Source organism: Theropithecus gelada, chromosome 6, assembly GCF_003255815.1.
Source record: "Theropithecus gelada isolate Dixy chromosome 6, Tgel_1.0, whole genome shotgun sequence".
NCBI classification, from domain to species: domain Eukaryota; kingdom Metazoa; phylum Chordata; class Mammalia; order Primates; family Cercopithecidae; genus Theropithecus; species Theropithecus gelada.
The window spans coordinates 165,844,186-165,867,140 of NC_037673.1; the positions used below are offsets into that span (position 1 = coordinate 165,844,186).

The 22,955-nt window shown below is 46.5% G+C and overlaps 1 protein-coding gene across 1 annotated transcript in view; it reads left to right on the forward strand.

Moving 5' to 3' along the window:
* The first annotated feature begins 1,061 nt into the window (after positions 1-1,061).
* DOCK2 (dedicator of cytokinesis 2) overlaps positions 1,062-22,955 on the forward strand; it is a 435,458-nt gene continuing 413,564 nt past the window's right edge. Inside the window, exons 1-2 of the mRNA XM_025388691.1 lie at positions 1,062-1,178; positions 18,269-18,352. Of these exons, the coding sequence (XP_025244476.1) occupies positions 1,136-1,178; positions 18,269-18,352 (127 nt within the window). The 5' untranslated portion in view covers positions 1,062-1,135. The remainder of the gene's footprint in view (positions 1,179-18,268; positions 18,353-22,955) is intronic.

Consider the following 22,955-nt stretch of genomic DNA (forward strand, 5'->3'; position numbering starts at 1 on the left):
ATTCAGCCTTATCACTGTGGATCAGACATGATTTTTTTTCTGGACAGAATCTGTTCCCAGAGCAAAAAATGAGATTTTTCGAGGAAATGTCTCCATTAGCCTAACTCTAGGGCTCTTTTCCTGGGGCCCACTATTGCTGGCTGTGACAGCACCCTTCACCTTGCAGTGATGTTGGTAAATAGTGTATTTACGTATTTTCAGAATAAAACTTCTAGAGCTTATACCAGATTTTCCAACGGGTTTGTGGCACCAAAACGATAAAAAGCTGTAAATGGGTCAGGCGCGGTGGCTCATGCCTGTAATCCCAGCACTTTGGGAGTCTGAGGCTGGCAGATCACCTGAGGTCGGGAGTTCGAGACCAGCCTGACCAACATGGAGAAACCCCATTTCTACTGAAAATGCAAAGTTAGCCGGGCGTGGTGGTGCATGCCTGTAATCCCAGCTACTCGGGAGGCTGAGACAGGAGAGTCACTTGAACTCGGGAGGCGGAGGTCGCGGTGAGCCGGGATCGTGTTTGCACTCCAGACTGGGCAGCAAGAGAGAAACTCCGTCTCAAAAAAAAAAAAAAAAAAAAAAAGGCGGCTGTAAACGATCCACCTCCATGTCACCTGCTGTGTACATTGCCTCTCTAACCCTTAGAATAATCATATGAAGTAGGTACTAGTATCCCATTTCACAGATGAGAAAACTGAAGCTTAGAAAAATGAATTCATTTGTCCCCGTCTGGATTCGAACCCAGATCTGACACCAAAGCTCACGCTGAGGGGAGTTAAGGAAATGGTTTGTTCAGTCCCCTAGGCAGGGCAATCAGAAAACTCTCTGCACTTGCGGTGGCGGTCTGGGGAGCCCCAGGTGGGGACTGGCCTCTGCCCCCTCGCCTGGGGAGGAGACAAGGTGGGAGTGGTCCCCAAGCTTTGCGTGAAGTGGGGTGGGGTGGCGTGTCCCAGCCTACGGGGCACCAGCTTTCTAGTGTGCCCCTGCCCAACGGGAGGGAGGAGGGAGCGGGGAGCCCCGGGGAGGGAGGAGAGGGCGGGCCCTGAGAGGAGTTTGAAAAGAGGAAGGAAGTGGGGCCCAGCGGCGCCCAGCTACCCCCTGCCAGCTTCCCTGCGGGAGGAGGCGAGGCCCCGGCTCAGTCATGGCCCCCTGGCGTAAAGCTGACAAGGAGCGGCACGGCGTGGGTAGGTGCGGGTGCCAGGGCGCGGCAGGGAGCGGGACAGGTGGCGGGAGAGCCGCGAGCAGGAGGATGCTGCGGGGCTGGCCGCGCGGGGTGGGCAGGGCGCGCCGCCTGCAGGTCAGAGGGCGCAGCCTGCGGCGGCGCCCCGGGGCTGAAAAGCCGAGGCTCGGGGAGAGGACGGCGGGACCCCACCCCGCGCGCTAAGCACAGCCCTCGCCTCTCGCCTGCCGAGGGAACCTGAGGCATTTCTGAGATAGGGTCAAGACTTGAGCTTGACGACTCAGCTCTTCTCGCCAGACTCATCGTCCCCAGGAGTGCCCCAACTCGCCGCATGGGAGACTTGGCCTTATAGAGGGAGCTCCACTCTCCTCAGGCTCAGCCTTGGCCTGCCCACCATGCATACTTCCACCCCCTCCAAAGCGACACCCATCTGCCTGCTTCCCCTGTCTGTTCCTTCTGGGTCAGGTGACTCCCGATTTGGCAGGGCATCCAGAGGGCAGCTCAAGCTTGGGGGATGGGGCTGGACGGTGGGGTTCTCTACTCAGCCCCTAAGAGCCTCTGGGGAAAAAGGCTCCCGTCAGGTGGTCTGAGGGTAACCCAGAAGCTAGCTTTGTCAGCCTCAGCCATCTAAACTCCCAGAGGCCTCTGCCTGGAGCTCAGGGGCGGAAGTGGTGGCTGGGGGAAGGGAGGCCTCAGGTGCTGCTACTCTCTCTGAGTGGCATCCGTGGTGCAATCTTCATGGACTCACTGTGGTTTTCAAACTTCAATATCAATTAAAAAGTCACTCTGGAGCTTCCTACACAGGCAGATACCAGACACCATCTCAGAAACAAAGATTTAGCAGGTGAGGCATTGGAAGACCCAAGCGCCCAGAGGGATTCGATGCAGGGGGTCCCCGGGCCGCTGTTCGGGAAACACTGCCCTGGAGAGATCAGTAGTTATCCACTCAATTACTGGGCACCGGGCATGGGGTGGGGGGCATTTTGATATGAATGGTTCCCATCCAGAGAACAAATAATAATTCATATCCTCAACGGGCAGTTACAAAGTAAGGAAGGATACAGCTTCTGCCCTTGAGGAGTTATGTGGAAGGCTAGAGGCTTAGACTGGGAAGTCAGAACTGAGTTGAAATCAGGGTCTGTTTCCTCATCTATAAAGTGGGAATGTTAATAATAATGCAGGTTTCATGAGACTCTTGTAAGGATTGAATGGGGTTATGCATGGAAAGCATTTAGTAGTGTGCTGGCTCAATGAGAATTAGAGATTGAGGTCAAGGGGCTTACCTAGCAGCTTCAGAACCAAGAGACACCAGCACCAAGATGCACCCTAATGCCAGATTCAGGACAGTCATGCCTTATGAGACTGTAGTGTTTCATGGTTTGCAAGACCAAATGTCATGCAGTCTGTGTCTGACTTCAGAACCCGCATGTGAGGCAGTGTATTATTCCCACTTTACAGATGCAGTAACCAAGTTAACATCACTTGGAAGCAATGAAGCTGGGCCTTAAATTCAATTGTCTTCAGACCCTAGGTCATGGCACCAGAAAAGCATCTAGAAGGGAAACATCATGGGTAAAGGCAGGGAGCTGGCATCCCTGCAGTGTGTGGGTCAAACAATAAGTATTCTGCTTTGGTTTTAGTATTGCTTTTAGTGTTAAAAAAAATTGCAGAGGTAGATTATGGCTAGATTGTGAAGGGCTCTGAGTGCCAAGCTTCGAAGTTTGGATTTCCTTCAGTGAGCACTGGAGGTTTTGAGCAGTGTCATCTGGAAGAAGTTAAATAGTTAATTAGGACAGGAGTGGGGATTGGACTTAGAATAGAAGGAAAATGGGTAACAGTTTTACCTGTCTACTTTCTGCCTGGTTAATCTAGCAGGAGGTCACTTATAATCAACATTTCCTGTTAACTTTTACTAGGTTAATCCACTCTGCCTGAGGCTCTTGTCAGTGAAGAGAGCTTTCTCCTTTCAGGAGAGAGGAAAGGGTAGAAAAGGAGGAGGTAGAAAGAGAAACTAACAGTATCAGTTAGGGTTAAGTGTGACTAAGGGTGACAGTAAACTTGCAAAATTGTGGCCTAACTAAACTGCAAGTTTATTTATGTCTTGCATAGAAAGCTCAGAAATGGTCTGTGAAGAGGTGGTAAGGTGGCTCATTCTGTATCTCACACTGTATCCTTGGCATGTGACTTCTGCCTTCTGAGCCACACAGGCTGCTTAAGCTTCGGTTATCAGGTCCACCTTCCAGCCAGCAAAAAGGATGCAGGAAAAAGAAGGTCATGACTTTTCCGTTTAAAGACATTTACCTGAAGGCACACTTGACATTTCTTCTTACCTCCTATTGGCTAAAATGTAATCACATGACTGACTATAGCTGCAAGGGAAGCTAGAAAATGTAGTCTGTAATGTAGGCAGCCATGTACCCAGCTAAAAATTAGGAGTTCTCTTCATAACTAAGGAGAGGAGGAAGAATATTGAGGATGATGTGTTAGTTTGCTAGGACTGCCATAGCAAAATACCACAGACTGGGTGGTTTAAACAACAGAAATGTATTTTCTCACAGTTCTCGAGGCTGGAAGTCCAAGATCAAAGTACCAGCAGTGTTGGCTTGTCTTGTGGCCTGTCTCCATGGTTTGCAGATGGCTGTCTTGCTGCCTCTTCATTGCTTTCTGTGCAGGCACACCCTTGCTGCTTCTTCCTCCTGTCATGAGGACACCAGTCATATTGGATTAGCATCCCACCCTAAAGGACTCATTTTAACTTAATCACCCCTTTATCTCTGAATATGCACTTACCTCCAAATAGGAGTACATTCTGAGATGCTGATACTGGGACTTCAGCATAAGAATTTTGGTGGGGACATAAGTTTGTGACAAATAATCTGTGGCTTCTGGCATGGTATTTTGGGACTATAAAGAGGGCTTCAAGGCAGGAGTCCTGAGACAAAGGGTGAGGGTAGAAAAGAGTTGTTTACCCTGAAGCTGAGCCTCCCAGACAGATTTGTGTGGGACTCTAGCTATTCTTGTAGGCGAGGGAAAAACTTCTTTCTGCTACTGCATCTTGGGTTTTCTGTAAATTAGACTAACAAAAGACTGATGAACAAGAGAAAACAAACAAGTTTATTAGCATGTACATCCTGCTTACATATGGAGTACTCAAAGGGTTGGTTTGAACTTGAGCTTATACAGCATCTTAGCAAAAGTACAATAAAGGTTTAGAGAAGTAGCAAGACAAAGGAGGGTTTTAGGCTTCCAAGGGCAGCAAACTGTGGGAAGGGAAATATATGGGGAATCTAATGGAAGATAAAGGATTATTTGTGCAGGTCCATCTTGGAGCCAACTTTGTCTTCTTCATGGTCATAAAACTTTCCTGGGAGAGGGGATTTATGGCAGTCCTTATTTCTTAGGAGTTTCTTCAGATAAATAAATATCCAGGAAAGCTTCTTTCTGTACCTGTTGATTCTTATGTGCATCCAGCTCAAAATAATATGCCCTATGGAAGTGGCATATTTTGATCACGTTTTGATCAGAAACCTGTTCTGTATGCAGCTTCTCTCTAGCTATGGTTTTACACCAATGTGTGGTGTTGAGGAATATTTGTTGGTTCCTTCTGAGGGCGGTGAGGGAGAATCTGTTCCAGGTCTCTCCCCCAGCTGCCAGTGGTTTGCTGGCAATCCTCAGCATTCCTTGGCTTGCAGAAGCATCGCGTTGATCTCTGCCTCCATCTTCACGTGGTATTCTCATTGTGTGCGTGTCTGTCTCCACATTTCTCCTTTTAAAAAAGACATCCAGTCAGATTAGGGCCCACCCTAGTGACTTCAGTTAAATGTGATTACCTCTGTAAAGACTCTGTCTCCAAATAAGATCATATTCTGAGGTACTGGGAGTTGGGACTCCAATGTCTCTTTTTTTTTTGGAGGGGGTGGGCACAATTCAAACCATAACAGGCTCTGCAGAAGCAGAGAAGGGATCTTTTTCACATCTTGGTTGGGGAATATGGAGGAATCCATGACCAGCCCGTGGTCCAGGGATGTGGGTGATGCTGTCATAGCCCAGTACCCTGGACAGAGCTGATCCATGCACACTGACAGACTTGGAGTGGGCAATGTGTGCTGGCGTCATTTGCAGCATGGATTTTTGTTGCAGGGAACAAAATCTAGTCAAACCAGTTCAAGGAAAATGTGTGTGGTATGTATCTGTGGGAAAGCAGGGGGAAGTGGTGTATTTTAGGGTCAGAAGAATCACATGGAAATCCAGGAAACAGGAGGAGCCAGGCCTCGGAAAGGGCTTGAACTGAGGCAACCCTGGAATCCTCTGCCTCTCCTCTCATGGCTTCTCAGCTTCTCTGAGCATGCCGGCTCTGGTCTCCTTTCTCTCCCCACCACCTCCCTTTGATTGTATTGCTCTTCATAGCTGATACTCTAACACCACAGTGGTGACCCCAGGATGCAACCCACCCCTCTCTGCACAACCTTGCAAGTCAAGCATCCACTTAATCTTCTGTGTGTTTATTTGTTCAAAGTCCCAGTAGAAGGGAGTGGCAGCTTGGTTTCCCTTTGTAAGAAAGACCACCCAAATCAGAGGTCATTGCCAGCCTAAGAATGGGCCTCACTCTGGAGAAGATGCTGCCCCTGGCAGGTCTAATTCTCTGTGACTATGAGGTGGGGTCACGTGGCTTGCTACTCATCTAGCAGGAACCATGGGTGGGGACTGATTCTTTGAGTGGAACCTGCATTCCAAACACACCCAGGGCAGAACTTCACTACAGAGGGACCAATTATCCTGCTTTTATTGCCAAAAGCAACAGTTGAAAAGAGAGCATCATTCACTCATTAACTTGTCCATTTGTTCACTCATTCATTCTTTGTGAACTTCTTAAATACTTGTTGGGTCTGTGTGCCAGGCATTATGCTAGTCACTGAGATTACTAGAATTAGGCCAATATGGCCCCTATCCTTCTGGGGCCTATAGTCTAGTAGGGAAGATGAAAGAGAACTTCATGAATAAATCAGTAACCATATAATTACAAATTGTGATATGTGCTATTGTAATATGAGTGAGAATATTAGGAATGGTCTTGAATTAGATGATGTGAGAAGGCCTCTCAGGCGCAATGGGGAAAAGAATTCCAAAGCCAGTACTTGGAGGGATATTAATACATGCATCTTTGCTACAGTGGCTGACTGCACCTTTGGACTGGTCTCCAGAAATTAGTCTGGTGAAACAAAAATACACGGATTAGACATCTAATTCCTTCCTACCACCAATTCTTAGGTGCCGGGGCTTCCTACTTTCAGATGCTTCAGCAACTTGAGGCTGTTTAGGAGTGCCTGCTGGGCTGGCTGTTTGAGTTCATATAAGGAGACTGTCCTAATCCGTAGTTATATGGGCACCTCATTAGTCTGTGGACATCTTGCCCCTAACCATAATGTTTGCATTTGAATGAGCCTTGAAGACAGATTGTGTTTTCTAAGCTCTGCTTCCTCCTGAGATCAGCATCCTATTGCTGCTGTCTGTTGAGAGAGGAAATGTAGTCACCATACTGCTTTGCTAATTTCTGGACCTTTGGATTTGTTTTTTTTTTTTTTTTTTTTTTTTTTTTAAAGCTTACAGGCCTTTAATCTAATAGTCAATTACACATGGGTGCCGCAGTCTGTGCTCTGCAGCATACGTTCTGCAAATGGGGAATGATAGTGCTTATCACCACGCAACTCCAGAGGAGTCTGGATAGAGACACCACAAATGTTCCCTTTAATAGGCACTTTCTCCTTTCTTCCCCCTTCCCTTAATAGGTGTGAACTGAAAAACAGGCTGAGTTTGCGGGCTGCTTAAGTCTTACTCTGTTGTTAGTTCTCCTTGGAGAAAGTCATTCCTTGTCTCCCTGCCCCCCACCGGGTCAGCTTCTGCTTTGGTTTAAAGTCATGGTGGCAGAAACTGAGGCTGGAGAAAGTATGACCGCTAACGTGGGCACTTCCCAGAGCCTTCTCCGTTCATCACTCTAGGGCAGTGGTCTGCAGACGTTTCAGCACCAGGGGCTGGTTTGGTGGAAGACAATTTTTCCACAGACTGATAAGGAGGTGGGGCGGGGTGGGAGGGATGGTTTTGGGATGAAACTGTTCCACTTCAGATCGTGAGGCATTAGATTCTCATAAGGAGCATACAACCTAGAACCCTCGCATGCGCAGTTCACAATAGGGTTCCTGCTCCTGTGAGAATCTAATGCCCCTGCTGACCTGACAGGAGGCGGAGCTCAGGCCAATGCTGGATTGCCTGCTGCTCACCTCCTGCTGTGCAGCCCTGTTCCTAACAGGCCACCAACTGGTACCGGTATGTGGCCTGGGGAGTTGGGGACCCCTGCTCTAGGGCACTGAGTTCCCTTGACAGCACATGGCCCCTTGGATCACAGCTTAAGCTAAGATGATGGATGGAGACATAGGTGGACAGTCTGATGTGCACATTGTCACAGCACAGGGTCTGAGTGGGGCAATAGGCATTTGTTTGGTTGAATTAAATGGTGCAATGCCAGGCCTAGTGACACCCTGACTGACATGGTGGGCTGCAGCAGCAGGGCCATCCCAGTGTCAGCTGAACCTTGAGGGGTTTCCTGGAAAGTGGGTTTTTGCTGCTGGCTTCCCTGGTGGTAGCAGTCAGGGAAGGACCCTTCCAAGTAGAACGGATAGCCAATGTAAAAAGGAGGAAGCCTCTCTGATGTGTGGGAGGCCAGTGTGGCTGCACTAGAGTAAGCAACGCACAGAGCAGTAGGAAATGGATTCTCTGAGAGAGGTCATAGGGAGCAGTACTTTGTAGGTATTGTGAGGCTTTTACTCTGAATGAGGGAGGGGGACATTGCAGGGTTTGAAGTAGAATTGTAGAACGACCTGTCTTATGTTTCAAAAGGATTGAGCATAGTAGTTTTATGATGAATTAATCAGGAGGAATTAAATGTGGTAGCAGGGGGACCAGTTAGGCAGCAACAGTGATAACTCAGGCAAGAGATGGCGGTGGCTTGGAGCAGGAGGGAACAGTGGAGACGGTGAGATGTGCTTAGATTCGGGATGTATGTGTTGTAGGTCAAGCAAATGGGGTTTTCTTCTTGGAATGGATGTGGGTATGAGAAGGAGAGAGGAGCCAGTGGTGACTCCAAGGTTTCTGGTCTGAATAGCTAGAAGAATGAGAACTGCATCGAGGTCTTCCCTAGTGAAAACCTTGATCTAAGTAGTCATCGACGTTGGCATAAATCATACCATTGCCTCACATTTTGTAGCATGGTACATTTTTTTTTTTAAATTTTACTGACAGTTCCAGGATACAAGTGCAGAACATGCAGGTTTGTTACATAGGTATACATGTGCCATGGTGGTTTGCTGCACCTATCAACCCATCATCTGGGTTTTAAGCCACGTATGCATTAGCTGTTTGTCCTAATGCTCTCCCCCCCTCACACCCCCCTACCCTCCCCCCGACAGGCCCTGGTGTGTGATGTTTCTTTCCCTGTGGCCATATGTTCTCATTGTTCAACTCCCAGTTATGAGTGAGAACATGCAGTGTTTGGTTTTCTGTTCCTGTGTTAGTTTGCTGAGGATGATGGCTTCTAGCTTTATCCCTATCCCTGCAAAGGACATGATCTCATTCCTTTTTATGGCTGCATAGTATTCCATGGTATATATGTACGACATTTTCTTTATCCAGCCTATCATTGATGGGCATTTGGGTTGGTTCCAAGTGTTTGCTATTGTAAATAGTGCTGCAATAAACATACGTGTGCATGTGTCTTTATAGTAGAATGATTTCTATTCCTTTGGGTATATACCTAGTAATGAGACTGCTGGGTCAAATGGTATTTCTGGTTCTAGATCCTTGAGGAATTGTTTTCCACAATGGTTGAACTAATTCACATTCCCACCAACAGTGTAAAAGCATTCTTATTTCTCCACAGCCTCACCAGCATCTATAGTTTCTGGACTTTTTAGTAATCGCCATTCTGACTGGCATGAGATGGATATCTCATTGTGCATTTCTCTGATGATCAGTGGTGCTGAGCATTTTTTCACGTTTGTTGGCCACATAAATGTCTTCTTTTGAGAAATGTCTGTTCATATCCTCTGTCCACTTTTTGATGGGGTTGTTTGTTTCTTGTAAATTTGTTTCAGTTTCTTATAGATTCTGGATATTAGACCTTTGTCAGATGAGTAGATTGCAAAAATTTTCTCCCATTCTGTAGGTTGCCTGTTGACTCTGATGATAGTTTCTTTTGCTGTGCAGAAGGTGTTTAGTTTAATTAGATCCCATTTGTTAATTTTGGCTTTTGCTGCAATTGCTTTTGGTGTTTTCATCATGAAGTCTTTGCCCATGCCTATGTCCTAATTGGTATTGCCTAAGTTTTCTTCTAGGGTTTTTTATTTTTATTTATTTATTTTTTTGAGATATTTATTTATATTTTTTTAGAGTAGAGTCTCACTCTACTGCCCAGGCTGGAGTGCAGTGGCGCAATCTCGGCTCACTGCAAGCTCCGCCTCCTGGGTTCACGCCATTCTCCTGCGTCAACCTCCCGAGTAGCTGGGACTATAGGCGCCCACCACCATGTCTGGCTAATTTTTTGTATTTTTAGTGGAGATGGGGTTTCACTGTGTTAGCCAGGATGGTTTCGATCTCCTGACCTCATGATCCGCCCGCCTTGGCCTCCCAAAGTGCTGGTATTACAGGCATGAGCCACCGCGCCCAGCCTCTTCTAGGGTTTTTATGGTTTGGGATTTTACATTTAAGTTTGTAATCCATCTTGAGTTAATTTTTGTATAAGATATAAGGAAGGGGTCCAGTTTCAGTTTTCCACATATGGTTGACCAGTTTTCCCAGCACCATTCCACTGTATTCCATTGCTTCTTTTTGTCAGGTTTGTCGAAGATCAGATGGTTGTAGATGTGTGGTGTTATTTCTGAGGTCTCTGTTCTGTTCCATTGGTCTATATGTCTGTTTTGGTACCAGTACCATAGTACATGGTACATTTACAAAGCCCTTGTGTTATCATGTTTAGCCCTCACAGACACTCTAAGAAAAATAACTTCTGTCCTTATTTCGCAGGTGAGGAAACTGAGGCATAGATCTTTGAGGTCTCGCTGAAATGCAGCCTGTTCCAGGCAGTTCTATCATACCTCACCCCCTCTATTTTATGGAAGTTGCCCCTTTTCACTTTGTCTTTTAGTTAGTCAACTGTATGTCATCTTCCCCACTAGCTGGTACATTGTTGGAGAGCAGAGCTGTATGGAGGGTTAACTTTGAGTCTATTCAGCATCAATGCAATAGCAGGAATGTGGGAGGTCAGAGAAACTAATCATTATTGTAGCCTACATCCCCTTGAGAATCCTGTGGCAGCTAGAAGCCCTTCTTCCCACAAAAATATGCACATGGGCAGTTCTGCATTGCAGTGTCACCAAAAGTCATTCATGGAAGCCAGTTAAGGTCCCTGGTAAAACGTACTCATTTTACTCTGTAACTATTTAATAAACAAATACAATAGACATAGCCAAAGCGTTCTGCCCATGGTATGAATTCTTGAAGCTTGTCAAGAGTCAGAAAACAATTCTTATAGTCTGTTCAGATGAATTAAGTTCAATAAGCCTGCGCTGACTGATGGTCCTTAGCTGGGTATTTGGGCCCAGAGGTGAATACAATAGTTCAGGAAGCTTACTGTTCAGTCATAACCTCTCTTTCTGTATGAGGCAGCGGAGAGCACCATTATTAGTACTGATGTCCCCATTGGATGGGTTGGGGGCAGTCCACCCTTTGCTTCAAGTTACTACAGCTGCTGTCATTCCCTTCATACTTCCTTGCAGCCTTGCGTTGAATGATCTGGGCACCTCTAGAATGTAAGCTCCATGATGGCAGGGCCACGTCTGTTCTTCTTCTTCAGCACAGAGCTGGTGCCCAGTGGTTGTTGATTAGATGGATGAAGAGGTGGATTCATAGGTGGATGGATAGTTGTTGATTAGACGGATGGGTGGGTAGTGGGTGAGTGGATGGATGGTTGGATGAATGGCTGGGTGGATGAGTGGAGGGGGAAGGGCATGGGTAAAGGGTAGGGGCTGGAGGTTTTAAAATTTTCTGGTGACCTTACAGGATTCAGATGGACTGAGTTGCCCCATCTTGCCTTTATCTTCCCACCCCATCCCTTTCCCTGTCAGGAGGCGAGGTCCTGTGAGAGCATCCTAGCACAGCAATAGAGTACTCTTGAACTCGTCTCCAAACGGTGGACCCCTGCAGATGGTCGCTGTTCTAAGCTCACCAGGTCTCCCTGGGACTCCATTCAGATGGCCCTGCCATCCATCCCTCGCACATCAAGCTGGTTGCCCCCTCTTTTCCCTGCTGTCACAACCTCTCCCCACCTCCTTGGGGGCTCTCAGTCCAGTTCTTCCCCTTGCCAGTCTCTGCCCCTCCCTCTCCCTCCAGTCTCACTTCCTTAGTGGGGCCTCTTTTTCCCTCTGAGAGCCCACAGCTGCTGTGACTTGCAGTTTAGCCGTTCACTTCTGAAGACAGCTCTTTGTTTCTTGTGTGTTTATTTTGTCTCTTCAACTAGATTTCACGGAAGCTCAGGAGAGCAGGAGTCACCCCCTCTCACCCCACTTTTCTGACCTGCAGGATCCTGCAGAGCGCCAGATACTCTCTGCATTTGGGGCTGGAGGGCTGATTTGGTTGATTTCACCATAAATTTTCTTCCAGCTCTGTAGTGTGTGTGTGCATGTGTGAGTCCGGGAGTGTGTGAGAATGTGAGTGTGAATGTGCCTATAGGAGTACTAGAATGGAGAGAGTGAAATCCAGCATGATGTTTCAGAGCAGGATTTGTCAACCTTGGCACTATTGACACTGTGGGCCAGGAAAGTCTTTGCTATGGGGCTGTCCTGTGCACTGTAGGATGTTTAGCAGCATCTCTGGCCTCTAGTCACTAGAGGCTAGTAGCACTGACACCCCCGACTCCCCTCCCCGAGGTTGGGACAAGCAAAAATATCTCCAGACATCAACAAATGTCTCTTCCAGTGGGGCAAATTCACTCCCAGTTGAGAATCACTGTTTTACAGAATTCATTGGAATCCTAAGTTTCCTCTTGTTGACTGGGCATGTCATTGACTCGTTAAAAACTGACCACTACAATATGCAGCCCATAAAGTTGATATCATGGTCCAGCAAGAGGCCTGAAGCACCTGGCACAGTGCCGGGGCCAAATGCATCTCCACTCATGAGAGGCGATGTGAGTGTGGTGCATGGCTGAGAGCGTGTGCTCTGGAGCCAGCCTGTCTGGGGTGAAATCCTCACTTGGCCCCTTCTTTGCTGTGTTCACCCCAGGATGTTTACTTGATCTTGCACTACCTCAGTTTCCTCACCTGTAAAACAGAGACAATAATAATCATACACACCCCAAGAACTGCAGATTCACGATTAAATGGGTGACTGTGCGTAAAGCCCTTGGAATAGTGTCTGGTACGCGGTAAGTGTTTGGCAGAGGTTAGCTGTTCTTGTGATTCCTCTGCTCTCTCCTGGTGGGTGGAGGAACACCTCCTCCTTCTAGGTTCCCTCTGGCTATAATTCTTCAGCCTCATTCGCTGCTGACTAGCGCCCGGGTTTGAGCTCTGGGGTGGCTGCCAGAGGCTTCTGCTGGGTCATTGCAGTCGCCCTGTGGATGCAGTGTCAGGATGCTGCCTCAGTGCTCAGGCTGTCAACACCTGTCCAGAGACTTCCTCTGCTTGCGCGTTTCAGTGAGCGCATTTCACTTGAATCCAAAGTGGACCTGCCGGCTAGTTCTGTTTCCCCCTGGAGTGGAGACTCTCCAAAACCCAGCTCAGGGACTGGAGAAGTGAGCTTCGGGCAATTACATTCTTTCTCCATTATTGCTTTTGTTCCTCTTATACAGTCACTTGTCCAAACTCTATTAACACTTGGTGTTGGCTGAAGCTTGTGTTTTCAAACATGTCAGCAGATGGCAGGGCCCCAGATGAGGTACGAATCCATCTCAAAGGGTCACACGGCACTTGATGGCTGCAATCAAAATTGGCAGCTAAGCTGGGTCAGCGTCTCTTGAAGCAATCTTGAGAAATGCAAGAAAGAATATAGCCAGAAGAAGGGACATAGCTGCCCTTTGTGTTCATTCACATCCCTTCAGTCCAGTGAGCGTTTCTTAAAAGTTCAATAAATATCGATTGCACTTCTACTGTGGGCCAGGTGCTGGGAATTCAGTGGTCAACAAGATAGACTCAGTCTCCATCCTTACCGAGGCTGGAGGGAAAGACAGGATATAAACAAGTCCAGTATGTATAATAGAGTGTGATGCCAGCAATGGCCTGGTGAGGAAGCAGGGACTCTGGACTCCACTCTGGGTTTGAATTTGCTTTCTGCCACTTACTATGTGGCTATGAGTAAGTTCCTTAACATCTCTTTGAGTTTCTTGTATGTTACAGGAAGACTAATAACTTGAGGTTACTATGAAGATTAAATGGACTGATACAAGTAAAGTGCTGGGGACTTTTTTTTTTTTTTTTTTTTTTTGCTGGCGTCTTGCTCTGTCGCCCAGGCTGGAGTGCAGAGGTGCAATCTCGGCTGACTGAAACCTCTGCCTCCCAGGTTCAAGCGATTCTCCTGCCTCAGCCCCCCCGAGTAGCTGGGACTATAGGTGTACCCCACCAGACTCAGCTAATTTTCGTGTTTTTAGTAGAGACGGGGTTTCACCATGTTGGCCAGGCTGGTCTCAAACTCCTGACCTCAAATGATCCACCTGCCTCCCATGATGTTGGGATTATAGGCGTGAGCCATTACACTGGCAGTGCTAGGGATTTTGCCTGTCTTATCTATCACTGTGACTGTAGTACTCACAGCAATACCTAGAACACAGCAGGTACTACATACTGTGTCTGCAGTACTTAGGACAGTATCTAGCATACACTAGATGTTCACATGAATATCTGTTGAAAACACCATGCAGTATGTACTTGGCGTATAAAATGTGCTTTAAATATTTACCATTTTCTTAGGAAGCAGGGTGTACAGTAGTTAGAATTTAGACTTTGAGGTCTATCTATATGTCTTACTAGGTGGAGCAGTTGTTTACCAACCCCTTCCTCAGTTTCCTTATATGTAAATCAAAGAGAAACATTGAACTTATCTCCTAAAATTGCACAAAGCACAGAGACCCTTCTTTAGTTGTTTTTATGAGCCACTGTGCTAGAACAATGGTGTTTACTTTCACCTTAGCTCCCTCTCTTTGGACTCCTGATGAATAGAGTACTTCAATATGTTTAGGTAGAATTGGTAACTAATCAGTGGATTTGATTTCCAGGGTTGCTAGACATTCCATCTGCCTCAAAATAGCAGTCCAGTGGCTTGCCAACCTGGGATTTCCAATATGAGTCCTTGCTGGATTCAGTGACCCAAGATGGCTTCGGTACTTGGGAACATCCCTTTGATCCTTGGCCATAAATGCTTTGTTCTGGGTGGGCTTGTCAGGATACTGGTTTCTGCTTTGGTTCTTACGTATGGTGCTTTGGCACAAGGAGAGGTCAAGTCTTTCATAGGGAATGTATCAGTATTCCCCAGGGCTTGGCGACCTTGCATAATGGGGAAGCTGGAATGGTTATTTGTGGGAATGGCCAAGGGCTTGAGGGGCTGTGGGTAGGCTTCCCCGATTTGTCTGTCTTTTGTGGACAGGCACTGGGCAGAGTGGACCCAGCTGTGATTTCTTCCTCTTGTTTTTCTGCCTTTTTCATCCCTTGTTCAAAAGTTGAGAGTGGTTAGGCCCATCTTAGACTGGTCAGAAGCAAACTGAAGGACAGAGATAAGCCATCAAACTTAGCAGAGGGGCATTCTGGCTTGGAGCTTCCTGTTAGTCATCTAGAAGACTAAACAGAATTGGGTATTCATAGGCAAAGCCACTTCCTTTGTCAGTCATGCCTGCTTTTCTTCAAATGGAGCCTTAAGAAGCCCTTATGCAAGGCAGAAATAGATTTATAAATTAAGTGCCAAAGTCAGTTACTTTCATTTTTGTAATCAGTGAGTACTTAGAATGAATACGCATCTTCACCTTGAATACCCAGTTTCAAGATCTGTCCAGGACATCTTAAGCCAATCTACTGGCACCTTCTCACCTGACATTGCTGGGCAGAGGATGAGGGAAGATTCCCGAGGAAAGCAGGGAGTTGCTGGTCAGGGAGTAACATACAGTCCTGCCCCACCTCCAGATATCTGATGGACACACCTGATTTGCTCATGCTCCAGAGACTAACGCACGTTGTGCATGGTTTTCTTCTGTTGGAAGCCTCAGTTGCTTCCACCATCCTGTCCAGTTGTACTGCCAAGTCCTTAGGCAGACCACTTGGGCTGGAAGAGCAGGGAGCAGAGTCTGCCCAGTGAGGACACCAGCAAACTGGAGTGTGTCCAGGCGACAGCAGCCTATAAAGGGAAGGGGGTTGAAGTCAGGCCAAGTGCGGAGGGAATGAAGAAACAGGTTGCGTTTATGCAGGAAGAGAGAAGCTTCGGCGTCCCCCGAGGGCCCTCTCAAGGTTTGCTTTTAGACACAGGGTTAATTTGGTTAAGTGTTGGTCGACAGAGCCGTTGGTTGCAAACTGCAGGAAAGTAGATTTAAAAGTGACACAAAGTTCTGAAGGAGTGAGCCTTGTTCAGGAGATAATATAATGCTAATAAAAAGAAAAGTGACTACCATTTACTGAGCACTTACTATGGCTGGACATTAAGTCAAGTCGTGTATGGGCATTAATATCAGCTGAGCCTCCCAGGAACCCAATAAGGTAGGGACCATTATTTCTTGCATTCTACAGTTGGAGGAACTGAGGCTTAGGGAGATGCAGCCTCTTGCTCAGGCAGCCTGTCCCTGGCTCTTACAGTGCCTTTCTGTGGATTACAAAAAGATACTCCTCCTCTGGTGGGCACAGTGTGAGGGCAGTGTGCAAGCCTTGGCAAGCAGATCACAGGTTGGGTGCCAGCCTTCACTGCTCTCTTGATTGGGTGGCCTTGTGCAGGCCACAGCCTGGGCAGTTGTACACTGCAGCCCTAGGCTTGAGACCAGAGCCAGGAAAGGACAGAATTGGCCTCAAAAGCCACATCTGTCTGACTCCAGAGACAACTAGCTCTTAACTCCTAAGCTTTATCATCTTTCAGGGTGGACACTTCATCTCTCTGAATGCACACAAAGGGAGTTAGGGATATGGGGGACACCTGGGAGCAGAGGGGACAGCCTGTGCTCCTCTCCCTTTAAGCATCCTAAAAACCCTGCTAGATAGGTACTGTTAACATCCCCATTGTAAGAAAGTGAGACCCAGAGAGGTGAAGTCACTTGCCCAAGATAACATAGTAGTGAGTGGCAGAATTGGGGTTCCTTCTGAACCGCTCTGGTCTTTTAATGTGGTTTAGGCAGACGTGCTGGGGAGATAGTACCAGGGGAAGGAGGAAGGATGGAAGAGGGAGGGAAGGAGATAAGTGGGAAGAGGCAGAGATGAATGAGAGTTAGAGACTGGAGGTGGTGTCTGTGATGCAAAAGAATCTGCACCGAACCCAGCGGCATTTCACCCAGCTTGTACATAGGGGTTAGACACAGAGCAGCTTTGGTCATTTAGACCCTGGTCACTTAGTGGCTCAGTCTATGGTCCGTGTCCTCAATGTTAAAAGGAGGTAATTATGAAGAGGCGGACCTGTAGAGTAGAGGAGTGGGAAAGAGCATGGGCCTGTACTCCCAGGTCCAGCACTGTGTGACCTTGGACAAGGCAAGTAACCTCTCTCTGCCTGAGTTTCTGTATCTGAAATTTGGAAATAGTAAGACTTCTCACTTCCAACGATTATTGTGAGAATTAAATGAGTAAAGGCACATGGAGAACTTAGAATCATGTCTGGGATATAAGTGATTGCTACGTACTAGTTCTTATTAGGATCCACAATGATAAGCCACTTCCAGAAAAGTGGGGCATGCCTACGTTTAGTTCCTGTTTAGGATATAACCTTTTTACAATGGTATCTTCTTATCTTAGCTCCCCACCCAACCTTGTGGGGTGGGTAAGAGTAGCACAATAATGCCCACTTTACAAGTGGGGAAACACATTTAGAGGGAAAATGAGTCTGTTTTGTAGCGGTCACCAGCTAGAGTGGGTTTGGAGGAGTCTGGAGATGTAGCTGCTCCCGGTCATGTGGGCAGCAGCAGGACTGAGGGCATCATGAGGGACTGGAGCTCACACCGGGGCCTTCCTCCTGGTAAATCTCCTACACAGGTTCCTTCCCTTGCATAGCCCTCTCCATCATCCCAGTGGTCTGTGCCAGTAGGGGAGGAGCATGGACCCAACTCAGCTGGCCCTGTCTCCAGGAAGCCTCCTGTGGCCCCCATGCATGGCTCCAGCATGCTATCTCCCGTGCTCTCGAAGCACCTGTACTTCCTGAGCCCAGACCATCCATCTGGTCATTGCAGGGAAACCTGTCAGCTTCTCCCATTAGAATACAAGGCCTTGGCTGTCTAATTCTACCATCTGGTTACTGGTTATGAAGCATTACAACATGGCAGGCTCTTCACGTGCTAGGACTCTGTTTCTTTCTCATAATAACTTGTCATAGATCCCTGGGGTGCCTGAGCTGGAACTGAACCCCAGGCCTGGCTGAAGGAGGGGCTCAGGTTCTCAGAGGACAGAGCTGCCTGGCTCTCCTGCCATCCTGCTCACCAGTTCATCTCTCCCACCTAGTATAACACCTCACAACACTTCAGGCGCTTAGTATGGAGTTTCTTTTTAATTGTAGCAAAACATGCATAACAAACGATGTACCATTTTAACTGCCTGGTGTACAGTAAGAGGACAGTCCGTAGTAAATATCAGCAGCCTCCTTGTCACTCAGGCTGAATGCAGGGCCTGTGTTGAGGAGAGGCGAGCTTTGGTTAACAGAAGGTCTTGGGAGCCAGGCTGACTCTGAAATGACTCTTGTGGCAGGCAATAGGTTTGTGTGTCAGTTTTGTTTAGCCCAGGTGGGCTGCATGGGCATGGAATGGACTTGAGGCAGGGATAGCAGGAAGGAGCAGAGACTAAAGAGATCCAGAGGTCTCACCTAGCTGTCTTTCTTTCTATTTCACAGCCATATACAACTTCCAAGGCAGCGGAGCCCCCCAGCTCTCCCTGCAGATTGGTGATGTGGTGCGAATACAGGAGACATGTGGAGGTGAGTTGCTGGCCCATGCCCCAGGTGCTGGACCTTTGGCTGGTGGAAGCCTATGGTACACCCAGGCCCCTCAGCCCTCTCTCTGCACCTGCGACTGTGTGGTCTGTTTAAAAACGTTTTGGTAACGCTAGTAATTAGAATGTACTAAACAGAAATGTTTTCTCATTTTAAGAATGTATGTTTCATAGCGAAAGCCTAACTGGGTGGTTCGATATTTGTTATGTTCTCCATTTGCCTCAGCCATGGGGCTATTCAGCCCGTGACTCTTGCTAGATACAGTTCTTTATTAGTATTAATATCATGATAAAGGGAAATAAGCATCATTAGGGTTTGGAAGGGTCCCATAAATCACACCTCTAATTCCAGGAGAGCTGATGTGCACAGTCGTGTAATTTGTTTACTGCATGAAGGCACCCAGCCTTGGGAGCAGGAGCTCACTGCCCTCCCCAAGCTGGGAGCCCTGTCTTGGGCAGTGCGGTGGTATCTCTTTCTTTCTCCTACAAAGGTGCCATTGCCTTGTGAAGCCAGGTGTCTACTGGGCTGTGTCCACCCATGGTAGTGTGGTGGTCGGGAGTGCTTTTTAAAATTTGCACCAAGACTAATAATGGCCTTGGACTCCTAAGTCAGGCAGTTGGAAATCAATATGTCACTGATAAACTTGATATTGGGAGCATGGCTTGGGCATGAGAACCAAATGAGCTACTGATCTGTTACCCGCAGTCAGGCATGCTCCACCCCTCACTGGCCCAGTCGGCCCATCACGGTTCCCTCCTGCCTGGGCCTGCTGGTAGCTCCTGCTACATGGAGGGCACAGAACATGGGCTTCCTGTGTCTGGGTAGAAAGGCAGAGGAAGAAGAGAGAGTGGATTGAGCACATAGGCCTGGTGTGCCCCCAGTGAATCCATCAGATGAGGACCTGGGGAGGGAGTGAGGGTCAGGGAGGAGGCACATGTGCCACTGTGAAGGAGGCCTTCCGTGGGGAAAGGCGGTCACTTGCGGGAGTAGACGTCTTTGGTCCTTTCCACAAAATAGACACTGTGCTACATTCTTTATAACACATGATCCTAGTCACTCCTCACCACAACCCATAGGACAAGCGGTGTCCTTTCCAGTACTGGATTAGCCACATGCAATCTCCTAGGCAATGGAATCCCCAGCTGGGTCTGAAGATTTGTACAAGGATGCTTGTGTAAGCACATACACACACACACAGACACACACAAACATACGTGTGTACATATATACACATATGCATACCTGTGCACATAGATACAACCAAAAAAACATACAGAAAACCATTTTTAGGGGAAATAATTTGAAATTTGATATTTCAAGATAACTTTAAAAGGGGTCATGGGGGAGATGAGAACTTTGTTCATCTTCCTTATATTTATTTTATTCTTTAGTATTATTTTTACTTGGGGTTGTAGATGAGGGGATACCAGGGCCTGCAAAGTTCACACTCCGGCCCTGTTGAAACCTTTTACACAAGGAGTGGACAAGGCTGGAGGAGAGGGGTGGGGACACTGTCCTAGAGAACTGGGTCTGTGATTCCAAGCACCCTGCCCCCTGCCCACAGCATAACCCGATCTTTTACAAATCTAGTTCTGCCCAGTGGCAGACAAGCAAACTGTAGGTGACTACCAAGGGCAAAGAATGAAAATAAAAACAGCAGCAACTCTCCTCAGTGCCTCTTTCATGCTACTGGATGCTAATGCTGAGAAACAGATATGAGACCTCATATTTGCAGATGAGGAAATGGAGGCAGGGAAATGGGAAATGACTCATCTAAAGTCGCACAGTGAGCCAGTGGATTTTTTTTTTTTTTTTTCTTTGAGACAGAGTCTTGCTCTTGTCTCCCAAGCTGGAGTGCAATGATGCAATCTTGGCTCACTGCAGCCTCCGCCTCCCAGATTCAAGCAATTCTTGTGCCTCAGCCTCCTTAGTAGCTGGGATTACCAGCATGCACCACCATGCCTGGCTAATTTTTGTATTTTCAATAGAGATGGGGTTTCGCCACGTTGACCAGGCTGGTCTTGAACACCTGGCCCTAGGTGATTTGCCCACCTCGGCCCCCCAGAGTGCTGGGATGACAGGCATGAGCCAACGCGCCTGGCTCCAGTGGCTCTTTTCTGATGGCCAAGCCCACATTCTTTCCTCCACCCATGCCTGCCAAAACAATAACAAGGCCTTGGTCATTATTTTCTGTGTCCTACATTGTGAAATCCAGATGAGTATTTTTCTTTTCGTTGTATGCAGTTTCCCTGGATAGAAAGCTTGAGGGAGCAAACCTCCCCCACAGGCTGCCATAGTCAGAGCCTTGCCAGTACCTTTTCCTGGCCTGGCGCCCTGACCTTTACGAAGGGTACTCTGGTGGATTCAAGCCACCTTTATTCATTCATCTCAGGGACACCTTTATCCTTTCTTTGGTTCTGATTTTCCATTTCTAATTCAATTAGTCTTATTTTAATGTATCTTTGTAAATTAGTCACAATATCTTGCTGGAAAAAGCTGGATATATTCATTTGGTAAGTGGCTAATAATTTATTAATTCTTTGAAAAGACGGTGTTCAGAAGTCTGCTAGAATGAGTCTAGCTATCTGAGGAAATATCGTATCTCCTGGTATGCAAATTATTAGGACTTCTCATGCATACGCTCATGACTATGCAGAGTTTTCAAACTGGAATTTAGGGGATCCAAAGGCTTCTTGGGGTGCCTTAAGTGGCAGAAGGAAATGGAGCTGGAGGGCGTCTGAGAGCAGGTCTGGTGTTGTCCACTTTGCAGATGGGGTGTGTGGTCTGTGATTCTGATCGAAAAAAAGAGTTCCTCCAAAAATATAAAAGATGTGAAAACCACAATGTTAGTCCAAAATTAGTCAAAACTGTGTAGTAGAAAGAATATGGGTGTACCCGTGAAATCTTCTTATAGAAAACTACTTCAAAAACAAAATCCAGCCAATTGAGAGGTGAATCACAATAAAGCAATATAGGATTAAAAAGCTATGATAAAAGGAAATAGTGGCCAATATTGGGTCAAAATGAATCGGTTTATAAAAATTGATATTAAAAACAGTAGGAATTTCTTGTAGAAGGCACAAACATAAAAAAAAGTGTGATATTTTTCCCCCCAATCACTTCCTTCAGTGATATTTGGTTGACATCTTTCCTGGGATTTGGTGACATCAGAAGACTTTAATCTCATATCCATGTGCTGCTCACCCACTTCTTCCCTTTCCCCAGTTCAGATAAGACCTGGGGAAGGAGTGAGTTTGGGATGTTTTGTTTCCTATTCTTTGTCTTCCCTACTGAAATAAGCCTTATGATTGGCCAGCCCACCGTACAAATGGTCATGTAGCCGGGGAATGAAATGCCAGATGCCCCTGACATCATATTTATGGCTACCAAAAGAATGTTACTGTTGGGAACCTAGAAAGTATTTTTAAAAATCTAATAAAATTGAGACTTGGGAGGAGAATGGAAGAGAATAGCTAACTCAATGACATCACTTTGACAACGAAGTCAGTGAATATTAATTGGAAATAAAACATGGAATTAAAAAAAAACCACTTCTATCTTTGAATGCTTTTCATAACAATTTTCATTTTAGAGAAGTTTTTAAGAAATCTTTTTAGTGATAAAGTAACATTGAATCGAAGTTCAAATGTCCCTCAATTTCACTTGGTTTCTTTTTCTTCTGTTAAATACAAATAAGATTAAATAAAATTTTTATTTATATAGTATCCTCACTATATGCTCATTTTTATGAGAGTATTTTAAAAATCATATTTTGTCTTTTTATCTGTCATTCTATGTACATAAAAATAAATGAAGAGTTGCCTGGAATGATATTAATAGTATTTTTCTGTGTAATGGGATTCAGGATAATTCTTTAAGTTTTTATGTTTGTACTTTTCTGTTTAGTTTAAATTCTTTATAATAGCATATATTAGTTTTAAACAAACAAAACAAAATACAGTCTTTAAGCTGGGCATGGTGGTGTACACCTATAGTTCTAGCTACTTGGGAGGCTGAAGCAGGAGGATCTCTTGAGCCTAGGAGTTCAAAACTAACAAGACTCTATCTCTGAAAAATGAGGCAAAAAAAGTATGAAGAGTAAAATAACAGTCACTTACATCCCAACCACCCATAATTAATCATTGCCAACACCTGAGGATATTTGCTTCCAATCTACAAGACTGCATTATTATTATTATTATTATTATTATTATTATTATTATTAAGATGGGGGTTTCACTTTGTTGCCCAGTCTGGTCTCCAACTCCAGGGCCCAAGCAGTCCTCCTGCCTCAGCCTTCCAAGTACCTGGGATTACAGATGCATGTCACCCTGTCGGGCTTTCAGTAGTTTTAAAATCTTCCCCGCCACCTCCAGTAAAGAAATGAAAAGAGCACTGGCTTTTATTCCCTGCTTCTGCTACTCACTAGTGGAGTCATCCTGGGTATGTAAGCTTTAGGTTTCTCATCTGTCAAGTGGGTTGTTTTCACCTTGCTCCTGGGCTTGTTACGAGGATAAAATGAGAAAAAGTAAAGAAACTGTCTAGCACCAGCCTGGCTCATAGAAGGTTCTTTGTGTTTGTTAATTCC